Consider the following 14,548-nt stretch of genomic DNA (forward strand, 5'->3'; position numbering starts at 1 on the left):
GAGGGGTAGAAGCAGCTGCAGTGTCGAACCGTGGTTCGGCCGTAAGAGCAGCTACTCCACAGTCTTCTAAAGGGGACAGCACAGCGAGAGATACACCCTCAGGAAGCAGTTGCAGGCACGAACCAAAGTTCAGAGGAAGCCACACTCAATTGTTGACGAGAGTTACAATTGAGCTTGGTAGCGCTATTTGACGGGCCAGGAGGACGTCGCAAAGTGGGGACACCACGTAAGGACCATCTCGAAGTGGTGGAGAAGGCGACAGGAGGACGTAAGTCGCAGCATCAGGTTGCAGTCGAACAAATTCACTAGAACGAAGTCTGGACTTGTGGTTGTCGGTCGGGTCGGGAGAGTAATGGGGAAGTTCAAGGCAAAGGGTGCCGGTTGCACAGTCAATAAGTGCTGAATGGGCACTTGGAAGGTTGATTCCAAGAATCACTTTGTGGGCACAGTCAGCCAGTACGGTGAACAGGACTAACACTGGACGGCCGGCAATGGTAACACGGGAGGTGCACATTCCTATCACGGCTGTTGTACTGGCATGGCAGGCTACTCGGCAGGTGTCAGGACTTTACGGAGATGGCTACAAAGATCTGATCGCATAACTGACACCTGAGTGCCAGTATCGATGAGTGCTTGAACGGGTACATCATCAACAAAAATTTCAACAAGGTTCGATCGAGCAGTAGGGGTCAGCAGAGGTTTTGCAGTCCGAGTCGTCAATGCAGCCGCACCTCCGGGGGCTGCATTGCTTAGTTTCCTGAGAAGCGGCCCACGTAGGACGGGGACGAGGGACGATGAGGTGTGGGCGAATGGGACTGACGGCGTTTCAGCGAGGTCGTGCGGCTAATTGTGTTTCCCCGAGAGGAAAGGCCGGCATAGTATGGTTCAGAGAGGGCCGATAGAAGCCGAGGGTCTCGGTCGAAGTGGCAATCAGTGTATCATACCTGCCAACCCTCCCGATTCGCCTGGGAGACTCCTGATTTTTGACTAAACTTTCCGATTGTATGATCACTGTCTTATATCTCCCGAAAAGTGGGCTCCGTTCGTGCAATAATGGTTTTTGCAAAACCTGCACCGCCGAATTTACAGCCACATCGTAATCGACAGCATCACCAACAACAGCTGCACTAGCATCATCGGTATCATCGACTAAGCAGCAGACTACGGTGCCTAGTAAGCCGACCAAAGCCAGAGCCAAAGTAGCTCTTGCATTTTATGCACGCCTTCCTTCATGGTGCATCTTGTTGCTGCTGCTTGTTGGCTAGGCCGTCTTTGTGCAGTGCACTGTGTAAAGTTAGAATCCTTGTGTGCTCTATGCCAGGGCGCTATCAAAGCCCAAGAAAAGGTATTTGCAGAAGTTTGTGCGATCTTATATTTCTGAATTTCCATGCTTTTCGACATCAAGAATAGAACATTTTGCATTTTCTACAATGTGTGGATGCGACGTCAGCGTGTGTCGTGGTGTCAAAGGTGACTTGAAAGTGCACGTTTCCCCGTCGAAGCATCAAAGCTATGTTCGCACCGCTGAGCAGCATGGCAACATAGTGAACTTTCTCCAGAACAAGTGCGGCGACAGTGTTATACGTGTGGAGTGCCTGTTTACGGGATTCCTCGTTGAACACAACCTACCCCTTAGTGTCAGCGACTACGTTGGGCCTCTTCTACGGAAAATATTTCCGAAATGCGAGGAGGCGAAGTGCTATGGATGTGGACCCAACTCTGAAACCCAACTCTGAGGAGTGCGGAGGTGGCCAACATGAAATTTATTTCGCAGGCATCGATCTCAAGTCTTCGTTTCTTTATTCAGAGTTTTCCTCAGCTGCTGCCCCGAGATTCCAGTGAATTTGCTGAATACGCTTTAGACGCTCTTGAAGCTGAGTTAAGGTGATGCTGGATTTACTCATGATACGGCATAGCAACGCAGAGGGCGAGAGAATTTTTAGCACGGCATGAAAAACTAGGACTGAGTTCCGCTGATCAATGTGCAACACAGGCCTCCAACACCTGCTGCTAGTGAAGGGCCGTCAGTCTGGACCATGTTTTCAGCAAAGCTACTCCGACAAATTTTTGAAGTGAACAAAGTCTGCTACTGCAAGGTCCTGCAAAAGGACTCATCTAACACTGCCTGAAAGTTTGAACAAAACACCCCCCGGTACCACCGGAACTTGAAACAGGGAATGCCCCCCCCCCCCCCCGTTGGCACGAACAAGTCTCCCGATTTTTTATCTCGCCAGGTTGGCAGGTATGGCATATGGTCGAGGCGAGGAGTACCAGCGGCTACTACTACAGCAGTGGTGGGAGATGTGACCGATCCGAGAGCAAGTAAAGCAAATTGGCCTGTCATCCAGTGTTCGCCACTCAGAGGGGTTCCAATAGCGATTTGGGAACGACTGTCGAGGTGCAGCAGAGGCAATGACAGGAGCGGTAGGGGTCGGACATGGGCGGACGCCAGACTGGATGTCCATGTTTGCAATTTCTTGGTGGACAACAACTTGAATGAGCGAGATGGTCATGCTCTCATGCGTTATGGGGGCAGTGAGGACTTGGAGCCATAGCCTCATGTTGACGATGGATGACCTGTGTCAAGCTTGGCGTTGTAGGTTGATGTGACGCCGGAAGGTTGTAATGTGACACCAGAGGGTCATTGTAGGAGGAAGTGGCAGCCGTATTCGGGAGTCGATCGAAGTGTTGTACGATGCGTTTGCTCTTCGCTGGCTCAAAATTCCGGCATTCCTTAATGATGTGTCTCCAACCGATGAGCAGTTCTTACAAAGCAGGAGGTTAAATGCATCGTCTGCGATGCCCTTCAATATGTGTCCAACCTTATCGGCTTCCAGCATGTCCGTGTCCGCTTTACGGGAGAGAGCCAGAATGTCTTGAATATATGCGACGTACGATTCAGTTTATGTCTTGGCACGAGACGCTAGCTTTTGTGTGGCCTCCATTTGATGTCCCTCAGGTCTTCCGAAAAGATAGCGTAGCTTTTCCTCACAGGAGTCCCAGCTTCTAATGTCGGCTTCATGTGTCTCGAACCATACCTTGTTCGCGGTTCCTCCCAAGTAAAAGATCACGTTGGCCAGAAAAAGTGTGGCATCCCACTTGTTGTGCTTACTGAAGAGTTCATACGATGTCAGCCAGTCTTTGATGTCGACTTGCCAGTGCCGATGGATATTCCCGGGTGACGTAGCTGGGTTAGTGCCACTTCCGCTGGTGTGCGAGCGGTGGAAGCAGTGTCAGCAGCGGAGGCAGCGTCAGTAGCCATAACAGCGGAACCGATGTGACGCCCGCTGGGAAGATCCAGGGCTGGCTTGTGGCGAGAGTACCCTGCACGTCCACCAAAATGCTACGGAGGAATAAAATATATGTATATACAATATGTACAGTCTCAGTTGTCAGGGTACCACCATCTACCGAACGTCGAGACACTTCAACTTCCTCTTCACCTCACAATGTCCTTTTGTCCACAGTGGCACAAACTCGTACGTCACAATATGCTTTCTGGCCGCTAGATCCTATGTAAACAAGAAAAGGTGCAAGTTTGGGTGCGATAGTAAAGAGCAGTCACCTGCTGTTGTAGCAGCTTTCCTGCTGTGGGCCTTGCCTGCCTGTGTCGCTTGAAAACGTCGGCTCACACTGTTTTCTAATACCTTGTGGGTTGTCTCATGCCACGTTTGCAGCTATTGTCACCAACTCCATTGCGATAAGCTTACCTGTTTCACAGGGCATGGGGCATATTGCCGTAGGAAGGGTACTGCTGGTGTTTCATAGGAGATAAACCAAATGCACCTGCCATTCCTAGCGGCAGGCGGAGTGAGGTGAGTGTCATGGGGCCCAATAACGTAAAACTATTCCAATATGTTTTCATTCCAATCTCCTGACGTCAAATTTGCCTGACCACCGATGCAAGCATCGGGCGGTGACCTGCACTGTTGTTAGACACCAATCAAGTGCTCTCCTCGTTTATAGGAGGTCACTTTTGTTTGCTTTAAAAATGAATAACATTGCCTACACTGAGCGGCTTGCCTTATCTAATTGGCTGACAAGTGGTGAGGAGCACGCTCAAGTGGAGAGGGGTTTGATGGGGCCGAGCCAGTGCACTGAAAATCGAGAACCGGATGAAGAGGGTGTTGCCGGCGTCTGCGATTGGAATGAATGAATGTTTGGTTTTTATTGGCGCAAGGGCCAGTAATGGCCAAAGGTCAGGTGCGATTGGTCAGTTTTCCCTTACCTTGCTTGTGGTGGCTGGTCAAAAATCACGGCATGCAACGGAAGGTTAAGAATGCTACTAAAAAGGATCCTCGGCAAAGAAAAGTTGGCTGAGCGAGGTCGTAAATGTGCCGAAAGGGCTCGAAGACATTACACGAGCACTCAAAAAGTTTTATTGTACGCAAATAAACACATGCTCTCTGGCAGATGAGAGTAGCCAGTGTCTGAGCGATCGACGACAGCCATCTTTTATTCCTTTCGGAATTCGGCAGCCTGTGGCTATTCAGAGAAAAATTCAGTTTTATTCGGCATATTAATGCATCTTTAACGCGTCCACGTCACTTGGACACAGTAAGTTTTCGCGTTTTGTGACGTCGCGTGACGGGCAGGTGAAATAGTTGCAGCGCGAAAACTTTCAACCAATAGCCGAGGGCTAATGGTGAAAAGGCGTCAAATCGGAAATAACTATTTTTCTTTTGTTCAGTGCAATCATGCATAATCAGAGTGTACACGTCATATTAGATAGGGAACTATCGCCGTTTGCGTGGCGTCGCGTGACTGACAGGCGAAGTGGGGGTGGCCCAAAAAAGTTTTTCACCAATTGCGGAGGGCTAATTGCAGAATTGGAATAGAAACGTCCGGAATAGTTTTACGTTATAGTGCCCATATTCTGCTGACGGTTCACTTTGGAACCAGTTCACTCTGGCTGTTATGTCTGGGTTACATCACTAATAAGATGTCACTAATATGATTTCGGCTCTAATAGGAGTTCGTTTTGCCGGGGCTCATCTTCTTAGGGTGGGTGATTGGGATGAGAGTTCCGTCCATGCATCCCATAACTTCGAGAATCTTGCAATGGTCCAGGAAGCGTTTTTGACTGTGGATCAGCGTTTCGTGCTGCGAAGATTTGCGCAACGTTTTGAATTGCACAGAAGTCAACTACAGTTGAGTCTGTTAAATTTCTTAGTGACTTCGGATCGTACATTTTCCTGGTTAGTGCGTTTTTCTCACATTTTTTTTCCAGCACAAATGAGGTTTTACTGTACATTACTCTAATAGGATAAGCACAGCCAGAGATAAATCACTCAACTGACTGATACCATCACAAATGCTGTTTGGAGAAAACTAGGAAAAAGATTTTGTGACATGTTCATTTTGTTTACTGATACCATCACAAATGCTGTTTGGAGAAAACTAGGAAAAAGATTTTGTGACATGTTCATTTTGTTTACGGCAAAGGCTTAATTGATCAAGGATGATACAAGGGTCCAGTCAAGCAAATATAAGTGCTCTGCACCAGGCCAGAGCAAAGGGACTCAAAAAGATATTTTGGCTAATTTATGGCTTTTTAGGAGTTCAACGTTACTGAGTTACCTCCACATTTGTGCATTTTTGTTGTCTTGGTGTCTGAAAAGTTTATGGCTGTACCAAGTTTAGTGGATTTATAAAGTTTTCAGAGATGGCTTGCCTCAGCTGTCAATCTGCTGTGTGCAGGCAAAGCAGCGTCTGCAGTTGGTGTCTGCCCAGCCGGGCTTTGAGGTCTTGGAGGAGCAAGGCAGTGAGCCACTTCCATGGTGAGACCTCCCAGCTTTCTGGCCTGTTTGGAATTACCTCAACTTGTGGTATTTTAGGGGGGCATGGTGTTTAGTGTTGTCCTAATTATTCGGAGACTAAATTCAATTAAAATACAATCTTACTCAGTCTTTTGAGAACGAGAAGAGAGGGGGTTAACCGACATTGATGCCTTCAGGTAGCATGTGTGGGTTTATGGACCGGTTGCCTTCACCCAGAAAGATCATACTCATGACGCCTGCGGCAGGAAGGATGTTTCACATCCGTCGCCAAGGTTTGTGAGCGGTGGCGCTAGCTAACACTCGCACGGTTAGTTCTAGTAGTAACACATAAATACCCAAGAAAGTGGATGAGGAAACCGCACCATAGTAGCTCAATTGGTTAGAGTATCACACGTCTAATGCGAAGACGTGGGATTCTCCACCCGTGGAAAGTTGTTTTCTCATCCACTTTCATTGCCATTAATTTATCATTTCTTTAATTCAATTAGTAAGTACAAGTAATTTACCCTATGCTTTCCTTGGTGTCTTTGTTTGTTGGCTTCTCAAGATATTAATCTTTTGAGCTGATTTCTAGTGTGCATTATGCTTTTGATAGGTGAAGGTTAAAATTATATGGAGATAATTATTATTTATTAAACGATGCATGAGAAAAATAAAGCCTGAAAGCTATAATAATGCATGTGTGGACAGCAGGTGGGAAAACCTGCAAGCAGTTTTCAAATCCATCGAAAATTCACAATTTAGCAGCTTGTAAAAGTTCAGTATTTACGGCATCCCTACTAGCGAACAATAACAAATGCAAATAAAGAAGATTAGAGGCGAAAGAAGAATCTGCTTGCAGCACATAAAGCTCTATGCATTTAGCTTGATATAGTGTTGCCAAAAACAGCATGATGAGCGAAAAACTTGTTCTGAGAAAACTGATAAAAAACACTGCAACTTGATTTGTTTTGAAATATCTCGAAATATTTACATGTGACCAGTTGTAAGAGTGAAGCAGAGATATGTGACTAAGCTAGTATGCCCCCGCAGATACCATAGCATGTATGCCCTGGTGTGAAATGTTTGTTTTAAAAAATTATTTAGTGCTGTTTGCTAATTGCCAGCGCTGCACATTTCACACACAGCAAGATTTTTAACAAGGAGTAGTTTGCACGTTAGGCTGCCATTCACGTGCGGCATGCTGATGTGGCATCTCCTTAGATCGCATATGCGCAGACTATGGTGAGACCGTAGTCGTGTTCACCTTTGCCCAGTGTCACACTGCCACCACACATCGAACGCTTTGCACCAGACAGCGGAGCACTTGTAGAATTGAGGCTTATGACAATGAAGCGTTTCTTGCACCCGAGCCAATGCAAGTTGGAAAATGGGATTTTCGTGTGTTAGCCAGTGTTGAAGAAAATTCGTGCAGTCTTTCTTGAGCTTCCTCGACTTTATATAAATCGGCAGGCTGCAGTAGTTCTGCTGGAATGTTGCATGAACACACTCTGTCAAAGCCGCTTCCATCTTCTAAGCCTGTTTCTCAGTCATGGTTGGAGGCTTTGGCAGCGTTTGGCCTGGTTAGCAAACTATTGTTGACATCTTCTGAATCTCTACTGCATACAGTAAAACCTCGTTAATTAGAACTCGGTTAATTAGAAATCCCTGATAATTCGAAGGTTTTCTGCGGTCTCGTGTTTTCCAATGTAAATTTGACCGGATAATTCTAACCGGTGGCCTAGGCCAACCCGGTTAATTCGATGATTTGGGGTGCTATGCGGCAATTCCCGATCCCCATTTCACCACAAACCCAATGAAACAACGGCCATTCGTCGCCACGAGGCGACACCACATAACAATCATGATTATTTGTAGACGAAGCGCCCAACCCGTAGTACTGCTAGCACACAAATCAGTCCATGGTACTGCCGAAACGTGCGCCTGCAGAGGAGAAGACGTGCTTCACTGCAACGCAGCAGGCATACCGGTTTTTGTCGCATGCTCTCGTCCCCCACTCCGCACGCTCCTCGGAGTCAGTGGGGGTTTCGTGCCGCTGCCACTGGCTGCCGTTCGCCCATTCTCTCTCCGTGCCTGTGGTGACGTGTGTGCGTGCAACGCCGGTCTGCGCCGTGTTTTTGTGTGCGGTGGTTAGGGGTATTGCTGATAGCGTGGTGTTTTTTTTTTCTGAAGCAAAGATGGCAAAGTATAAGACTTTAATGCTGCAGCAGAAGTTCTGCTTGATCCAAGAAGCAGGTAAGAACACGTGTTCCAAGGCCGAGTTGGCTGAAGGGCGCAGCGTGCCCCTCTCGACGTTGTCCACAATATTGAAGAACAAGTCGAAGGTACTGGAGGCCTACAGCAAGAAACGTTCTTCGAAGCAGTCGCGAGTACGGGCTCGCATGCGCCAAGACGTGGAATCGGCTTTACTTCGTTGGCTGCAGAAAGCAAATGCAGCCGACCTTCCCGTCAGTGGAACGATACTGCGGGAGAAGGCCGACGACTTGGCTCTACAACTTGGGCACAAAGAGTTCAAGTGTAGCAATGCATGGTTCAGCTGTTTTAAAGAGCACAATAATTGGACCTTCGTAGCCATCTGTGGCGAGACAGGCAGCACAAACGAGAGCGTCGTCGACGATTGGAAGAAACGCACGTTGGCTCCGTTGCTTAGCGAGTACGGTGCAGACGATGTGTACAACCTTGACGATGCAGGGTAGGTAGGGTAGCCAACCGGACGTTATTCTGGTTAACCTCCCTGCCTTCTGCTTTTCTCTTACCTCCTCCTCTGACGAGGCAGCCCTTTTTTGTCAAGATGCTGCCCGCAAAAACACCGCGGTCAAGGGTCGAAAGCAGGTCAAGGAAAGAATTACCGTTCTGTTCGGCGCAAACAAGTGTGGTGAACACAAGGTGCCGCTACTCGTAGTTGGAAAGAGTGGGTAGCCTTGCTGCTTTAAAAATGCACGACCGCCGCCAAGTGATAAGCTTATCTACCGCCACAACAAGAAAGCCTGGGTAACAGGCCCGACATTTGAAGATTGCGTCCGGCAGCTTGACCACAAGTTCGCGGCCACAGGTAGGTATGTACTCTTCGCTGTTGATAATTGCTCGGCACACGGTGACATCCCAGACCTGAAAGCTATCAGGATGCTATTTCTTCCTCCGAACACCACGTTGATCTCGCAGCTAATGGACCAAGGTGTCATTCACCACACGAGAAAGATTTACCGCCACCACCTGCTCAAGTGCATGCTCCTTTGCTACGACAACGGCAAGGAGTACTCCGTCGTCCTCCTCGGGGCCAGATGTCTTATTACGTATGCATGGAAGCAAGTGGAACCCACTTTGATCATGCGGTGTTTTGAACACGGTGGCTTCTTGAAGGAAAGCACCGTCGATGCTGGTGCTGACTATTCATGTGCACTTGATGAAGAAGGAGCCGAGTATTGCGGCTGCATCAATGCACTCTGCGCTGAGTATAGTGAATCCGGTGCAGTCGGCTTCGCCGAGTATCTGAACTTTGAAAATGATCAACAAACCGGCTACTCAGACTTGGAGAGCGAAGTTACCGCTGATGCCACCATGTGCGATGACAGCGACGACGCTGCTAACGAGCCCTCCGCAGCACCCGCTCTTGGGGAAGTTATCGGATCGCGGAACGTTATCAGCAGTTTTGTTGAGTGCCACAGTGGAAATTCTCAAATGCTGCACGTAGTTGGCCAACTAGAAAACATGACCCTTGGAGCCTCGAACTACATGACGCGACAACCGGCATCTCTGATTACTTTAAGTAATCCGAAGATTGCCGAATAAAGGTAGCGCATTCCGCAGGGAAATTTTTTGCCTGGGTCGCATTTTTTTTTGTGATCTGTTAATTTGAATTTGAAAATCCGCTTAATTTGAAGATTTTTTTGTGGTCCCGATGTCTTCGAATTAACAAGGTTTTACTGTACTTCCAAAAATGGAACACCTTTTGTTTCTGCTTCTGCTTGCTGAATTTATGCGTTGTAGCAAACGGAATTTAACATTCTTTTGTGCCGAGTTTTGCACGCCCGAGCATACTGTTATGGGGAGAAAATATATGCATTTACAATATATACAGCTACAAGGTTGTAGCTCAGTAGTCAGGGTAACACCATCTGCGGATCGTCGAGACACTTCAACCTCCTCTTCACCTCGCAACGTGAAAATCTGCCAATGGCATGGTGTGTTTAGTCGCATGTCTCATTGCAGATACGCCCGTGTACTGTGCATTGGATGCACGTTAACAAACCCCAGATGGTCAAATTTAACCTGGAGTCGCCCACTACTGTGTTTCATGACATTGTCACGAAGGTGACAGCGAGCCAGTTGGCACGTAGACAGACAGAAGGGGACACTACGTCGGCAGTTCATTGGGCAAACTCGTGCCCGAGAGCAAGCGAACGAACTTGGTGACGGCGAAAACGGCAAGTGCGTACGGCATCGGTCAGACTTGGCCAGCGCAAGGGGCAGTCCTTTATTTGTGCGTTGCGTTGCGGAATATTATAGACGTGTCCACTATCAAGATGCATTCAACGACGCCGCACACGTCGCTGTGCGTAGACAAAAAAGTGATGACACACATGAATGGTGAGGTAGAAATAAATGCACGTGGCAACATAGTGGTTTTGGCTCGCAAAGCCCCATAATTAAATTTAGGATGGTATGGCAGCTAAACTATTAATCCAAGATAGGTGAAAGTTTCCATGATCATGCATCGGTCGCTGTAGAATGCAAAAATGACATTTTCAAATATTTTCCCATGGTTTATCGACTTGTGTCCCCCTTTGTTGCATTGTATGTACCCCTTTATACATACCGTAAACTCTTAATACATAATAAAGCTGCTTTAGTCTAATTATTGCTTTGCCCGTCATTTCTCCCAAGTTCCGACCCAAATGCATACATTTTAAATCGGATTACTCGAGGCACTCCGATAAACTTCTCCACTTGGAGCAAACTGGCAAGGGGCATGTGCGCGCTCGCAGCGGCGCCTTTCGTGCCGACGCTCTTGGTTGCCAGCTACGCGTGCCACCTGTGCGCACCCTTTTCTTCCGTGCCGTGCCCTGGGTGTGGCTGGCGGGGAGCGCACTTGCAGCGGTGCTCGTGGCCTGTCCTTCTCACTGCAAGGACCTTCCCTCACCCTTCGGATTGTTATTTTTGATTGTGCCAATCGTGCACGGCACGTCGATAGTCGCGATTGCCGGATCTGCGATCACTGAGACAGAGAGCAACTGTCATTGCGCTGGCGCAAGTGAAAACAAACCGAGGAAACAAGACGTGCGGCCAACAGAGTGCGGGCGCACGTGCATGCGTTTCCACGGAAACGGCGGCAGTGCAACCGCATGACTTTGCTCCACCAACAGGGAGACGCAGATGAGCCCCGGACCTCTTCACCTGCCCTCTATCGCTGGCTTGAGTGGCAAGGTAAAAGAATGTAGCTTTATTTGGGGGGCCTATTTGCACCAAGTGAGTGGTCTTTTTCCTCCGTAATGCACTGGCGTGTCGTTGGTGGCGGCCGGCGGTGCTGCCTTGGCACTGTGGCCGTGGTGGCTGCTGAATTGTGGAAGTAGTCCACAACGGAACAGACAAATGTTACACTTCACCGCCTTCTGCATGCCCAAAGTCACCTGCACCAAGGCCCTATTGGTTCCCTCTCGCAGCTTGTGCAAAGGAGCCAATCGCGACCAAGAAATTAGATCACCATCATCAGCAGCAGCAGCATAATTTATTTTTCCTTAAGTACCCTTATGGGGCATTACCTAAGGGGGAAGGGGGTGTTCTCTTCTTGTTTTGCGCTGCCATACTCATTTTGAATTTGTGTTCAGCTTGAAAATGTCTCGGAGATACTGCTGCAGGCACACATTGATATTGAGACCACCTTGTGCTTTCTTGCAGCACTCCTGCGCTGATCCCAGGCTCGCGGCAAGCCCTCAGGTGAGCATGGAAAACGCTACGAATGGCTTGTTCGCATGTTGACAAAGACCTGTGATATGGCTCAAGTGCATGTCAAATTATCTTTCATGTATAGAAGTGTAACAGAATGTCTAGGATGATAGCTGTGTAATGGAAGCTAAATGCAGTAGAGCCTCATTCACACATTTTTCAAGGGATTGCAGAAAAAAACAGGACGCGACAGCCGGAAATATGCAACAATGAGGAATGCCCCATATTGCCACAGCAACGTCGGAAACAGCTCTAAATGGCTGCCACTACAGTTATTAGAAGTATTGGTGCTTGTTCTGTGAACGGAGACGGCACATGCACGCATGTATAATTAGAGGACACATACTTTTATGTTGCATGAGAAAGGTCCCTTTTGACTCTTGATATGCCTCGCCGCATAACATGGCTGTATGCGGCGAAACTGACTTCAGAGAACCGGAAAAAAAAAAGAAAAGAAAAACACAACTGTGGAGAGACGTACTTATAGCGGCTGACCATTGCATACTCCCAGCGTTTTGAAGCAGGTCCATGAACAAGGCTTAACTGCAAGTACGCATTTATCACCTTTGTAGTAATGTTCCGAGAGTTAAATTGCCTCTGCACTGTTGAACTTGCATGACTGCTGTGTTTGAATGCAATGCAAGATGTGGGAACATTACACAATGGCGCATCAAGTGGGAACATGATACACAGCTGTCAATGGGGTTTAAGTCCTACTGCGAATATACGATGTAGTAGCCAGGAAAACCCAACAGCAAGGAAGATATCAATGGGGTTCCACTGTACTTGGGTTACCTCGTGCAGCTTCATTCACGGTGCAGCCGACGGAATTCCTAGCTTACCCAAGCGAGCGCTGGCTTCTGTGTACGGCAGTGCCTTATTGAAGGAAAGATTTTGCAAGACAGTCGATGTGAAATGCTTACTTGCAAAGCGCATGCAGAGATGAGTGTCGTCTCCTAGGGTGTTCCTTATTCTCAATGCAATCCTGCCTCTATTAGCACAGCATACACTTGCAATAAGCACACGTCGTGCTTATGTGTAGCAACCAAGCATGCCTAAACATGAGCATCCGAAGCACAGGTATTTTCTACTTAAAAGTCTGAACCTATTTTGTAGAAAGCTGTTATGAACACTATCCGCTGTGTAGTATGCGCAGCCGTGTGAGGTTGCTACTAGTTTGCATTGTGCTAATAGGTGGCTTGCGTCGGGAAGAAGACACAGGCTAGGCAGATTACGCTCCTGTCTACATGCTTTTTGTGAACATGCGGTTAACATTGACCATCACATAGTTGCTATTTGTCCATGTTTAAAATAAGTTCAGCTGCATTTGTAAATTGCTCTTCTGCAATACGAAACAGGGCCACTTTCACAGTGAGTAGACTTGGTAAGCCAGAAAAGGCGTATAAACGAGACGGGTGGTAATGCCACCTTGACCTACCAGCTTGCCATGAATTTTTCTGCTTGGGCCTCGTTAAGCTTTTATTGGCACAGGTGGGCTACATTGTCTTTTAAATGAGCCAGAGACTGAACTTGATAACCTGTGGTGCTTTTTACTGCACCACAGCTGCCTACATGAAAAAATACTTTCAAATCCATGACATCACATCGATGTACCAGCAATGAAATTTAGGCATGAAATTCATTTTTGAAGTTTGGTCTTTGTGTTGTCTAGTAATTTATCTCATACCACCAAATTTAGGGAATATAGTTTTGAAGGAGCATTTTATTAGCTTCAACTGGTTTAGTGTTTTGTAATGACTTACCAATGTGGCTGGCAACAACCACAGTAACGCTTCTTGATCTCATCATTAGAAATGTTGAGTTGCGCTGTGCGCAGTCTGATGTCTGACTACTGCCTCAGCGACCATCTCCCAACATTTCTTTCTGTAAATGAATCTTGTAGAGTTATTGATCACTCTACACCAGTAGCATACCTTTCTTATAGATCAATCAACTCTTTCACATTAACCACTTTTCATGAATCTATCGCACATGTGAGCTGATGTGAGCTGGGATGATGCTCCGAGTGAACATAATCCAGAAGTTGCCTACGACAGGTTCTTAAAACAGTTTACATCTACAATTCATGCTTTCCACAAAAAACATTTAAACGACCAAATAATGTTCGTAAGCCATGGATAACAACTGACTTTTTGCATTTAATAAAGAAACGAGAACAGAAAACTATTTTATTCGCATACCTTCATTAATTCAAACTAGATGTCCTGGTGCACTTGTTGCTTTCAAAGAACATGGAAATCACATCATTAAATAACTTTCTGTTGCTAAAAACAGATGCTATTGTAAACACTTGATTTCATTGAGGCAATACACTGGGGACATGTGGTGCAAACTAAATGCAATATTTGGCAAAAGTACTGAACAACATGAAGATTTCTGGAGCATTACTAGCAAATGCATTTAAACATTCGTTTCTAATCTCCCATTATTTTTCGAAGGCGACGGCCTGTCTTACATGCAGCTGTGCTATGAGCATATACAGTGTTTCAGCAACCAGTATCTGAATAGGAGGTTATTACAACCTACACACAACCTACACGTCCGGACAGGCCGCCAATGGAATCTGAACCTGGCAACATTTAACGCTAGAATGTTATCTAGTGAGGCAAGTCTAGCAGTGCCATTGGAGGAATTAGCGGGCAGTAAATGGGATATAGTAGGGCCCAGTGAGGCTAGGAGGACAGAAGAAGCATATACAGTGCTAAAAAGCGGGCACGTCCTGTGCTACCGGGGCTTAGCGGAGAGACGAGAACTAGGAGTCGGATTCCTGATTAATAAGGATATAGCTGGTAACATACAGGTAT

General features: G+C 47.1%; 1 protein-coding gene across 1 annotated transcript in view; it reads left to right on the forward strand.

Moving 5' to 3' along the window:
* LOC126535659 (uncharacterized) overlaps window positions 1–14,548 on the forward strand; it is a 316,705-nt gene that overhangs the window by 100,818 nt on the left and 201,339 nt on the right. Inside the window, exons 7-8 of the mRNA XM_050182461.3 lie at window positions 5,701–5,780; window positions 11,676–11,714. Coding sequence (XP_050038418.2) covers window positions 5,701–5,780; window positions 11,676–11,714 — 119 coding nt within the window. The remainder of the gene's footprint in view (window positions 1–5,700; window positions 5,781–11,675; window positions 11,715–14,548) is intronic.

The sequence above is a fragment of the Dermacentor andersoni genome, chromosome 7 (genome assembly GCF_023375885.2).
Source record: "Dermacentor andersoni chromosome 7, qqDerAnde1_hic_scaffold, whole genome shotgun sequence".
Lineage (NCBI taxonomy): Eukaryota > Metazoa > Arthropoda > Arachnida > Ixodida > Ixodidae > Dermacentor > Dermacentor andersoni.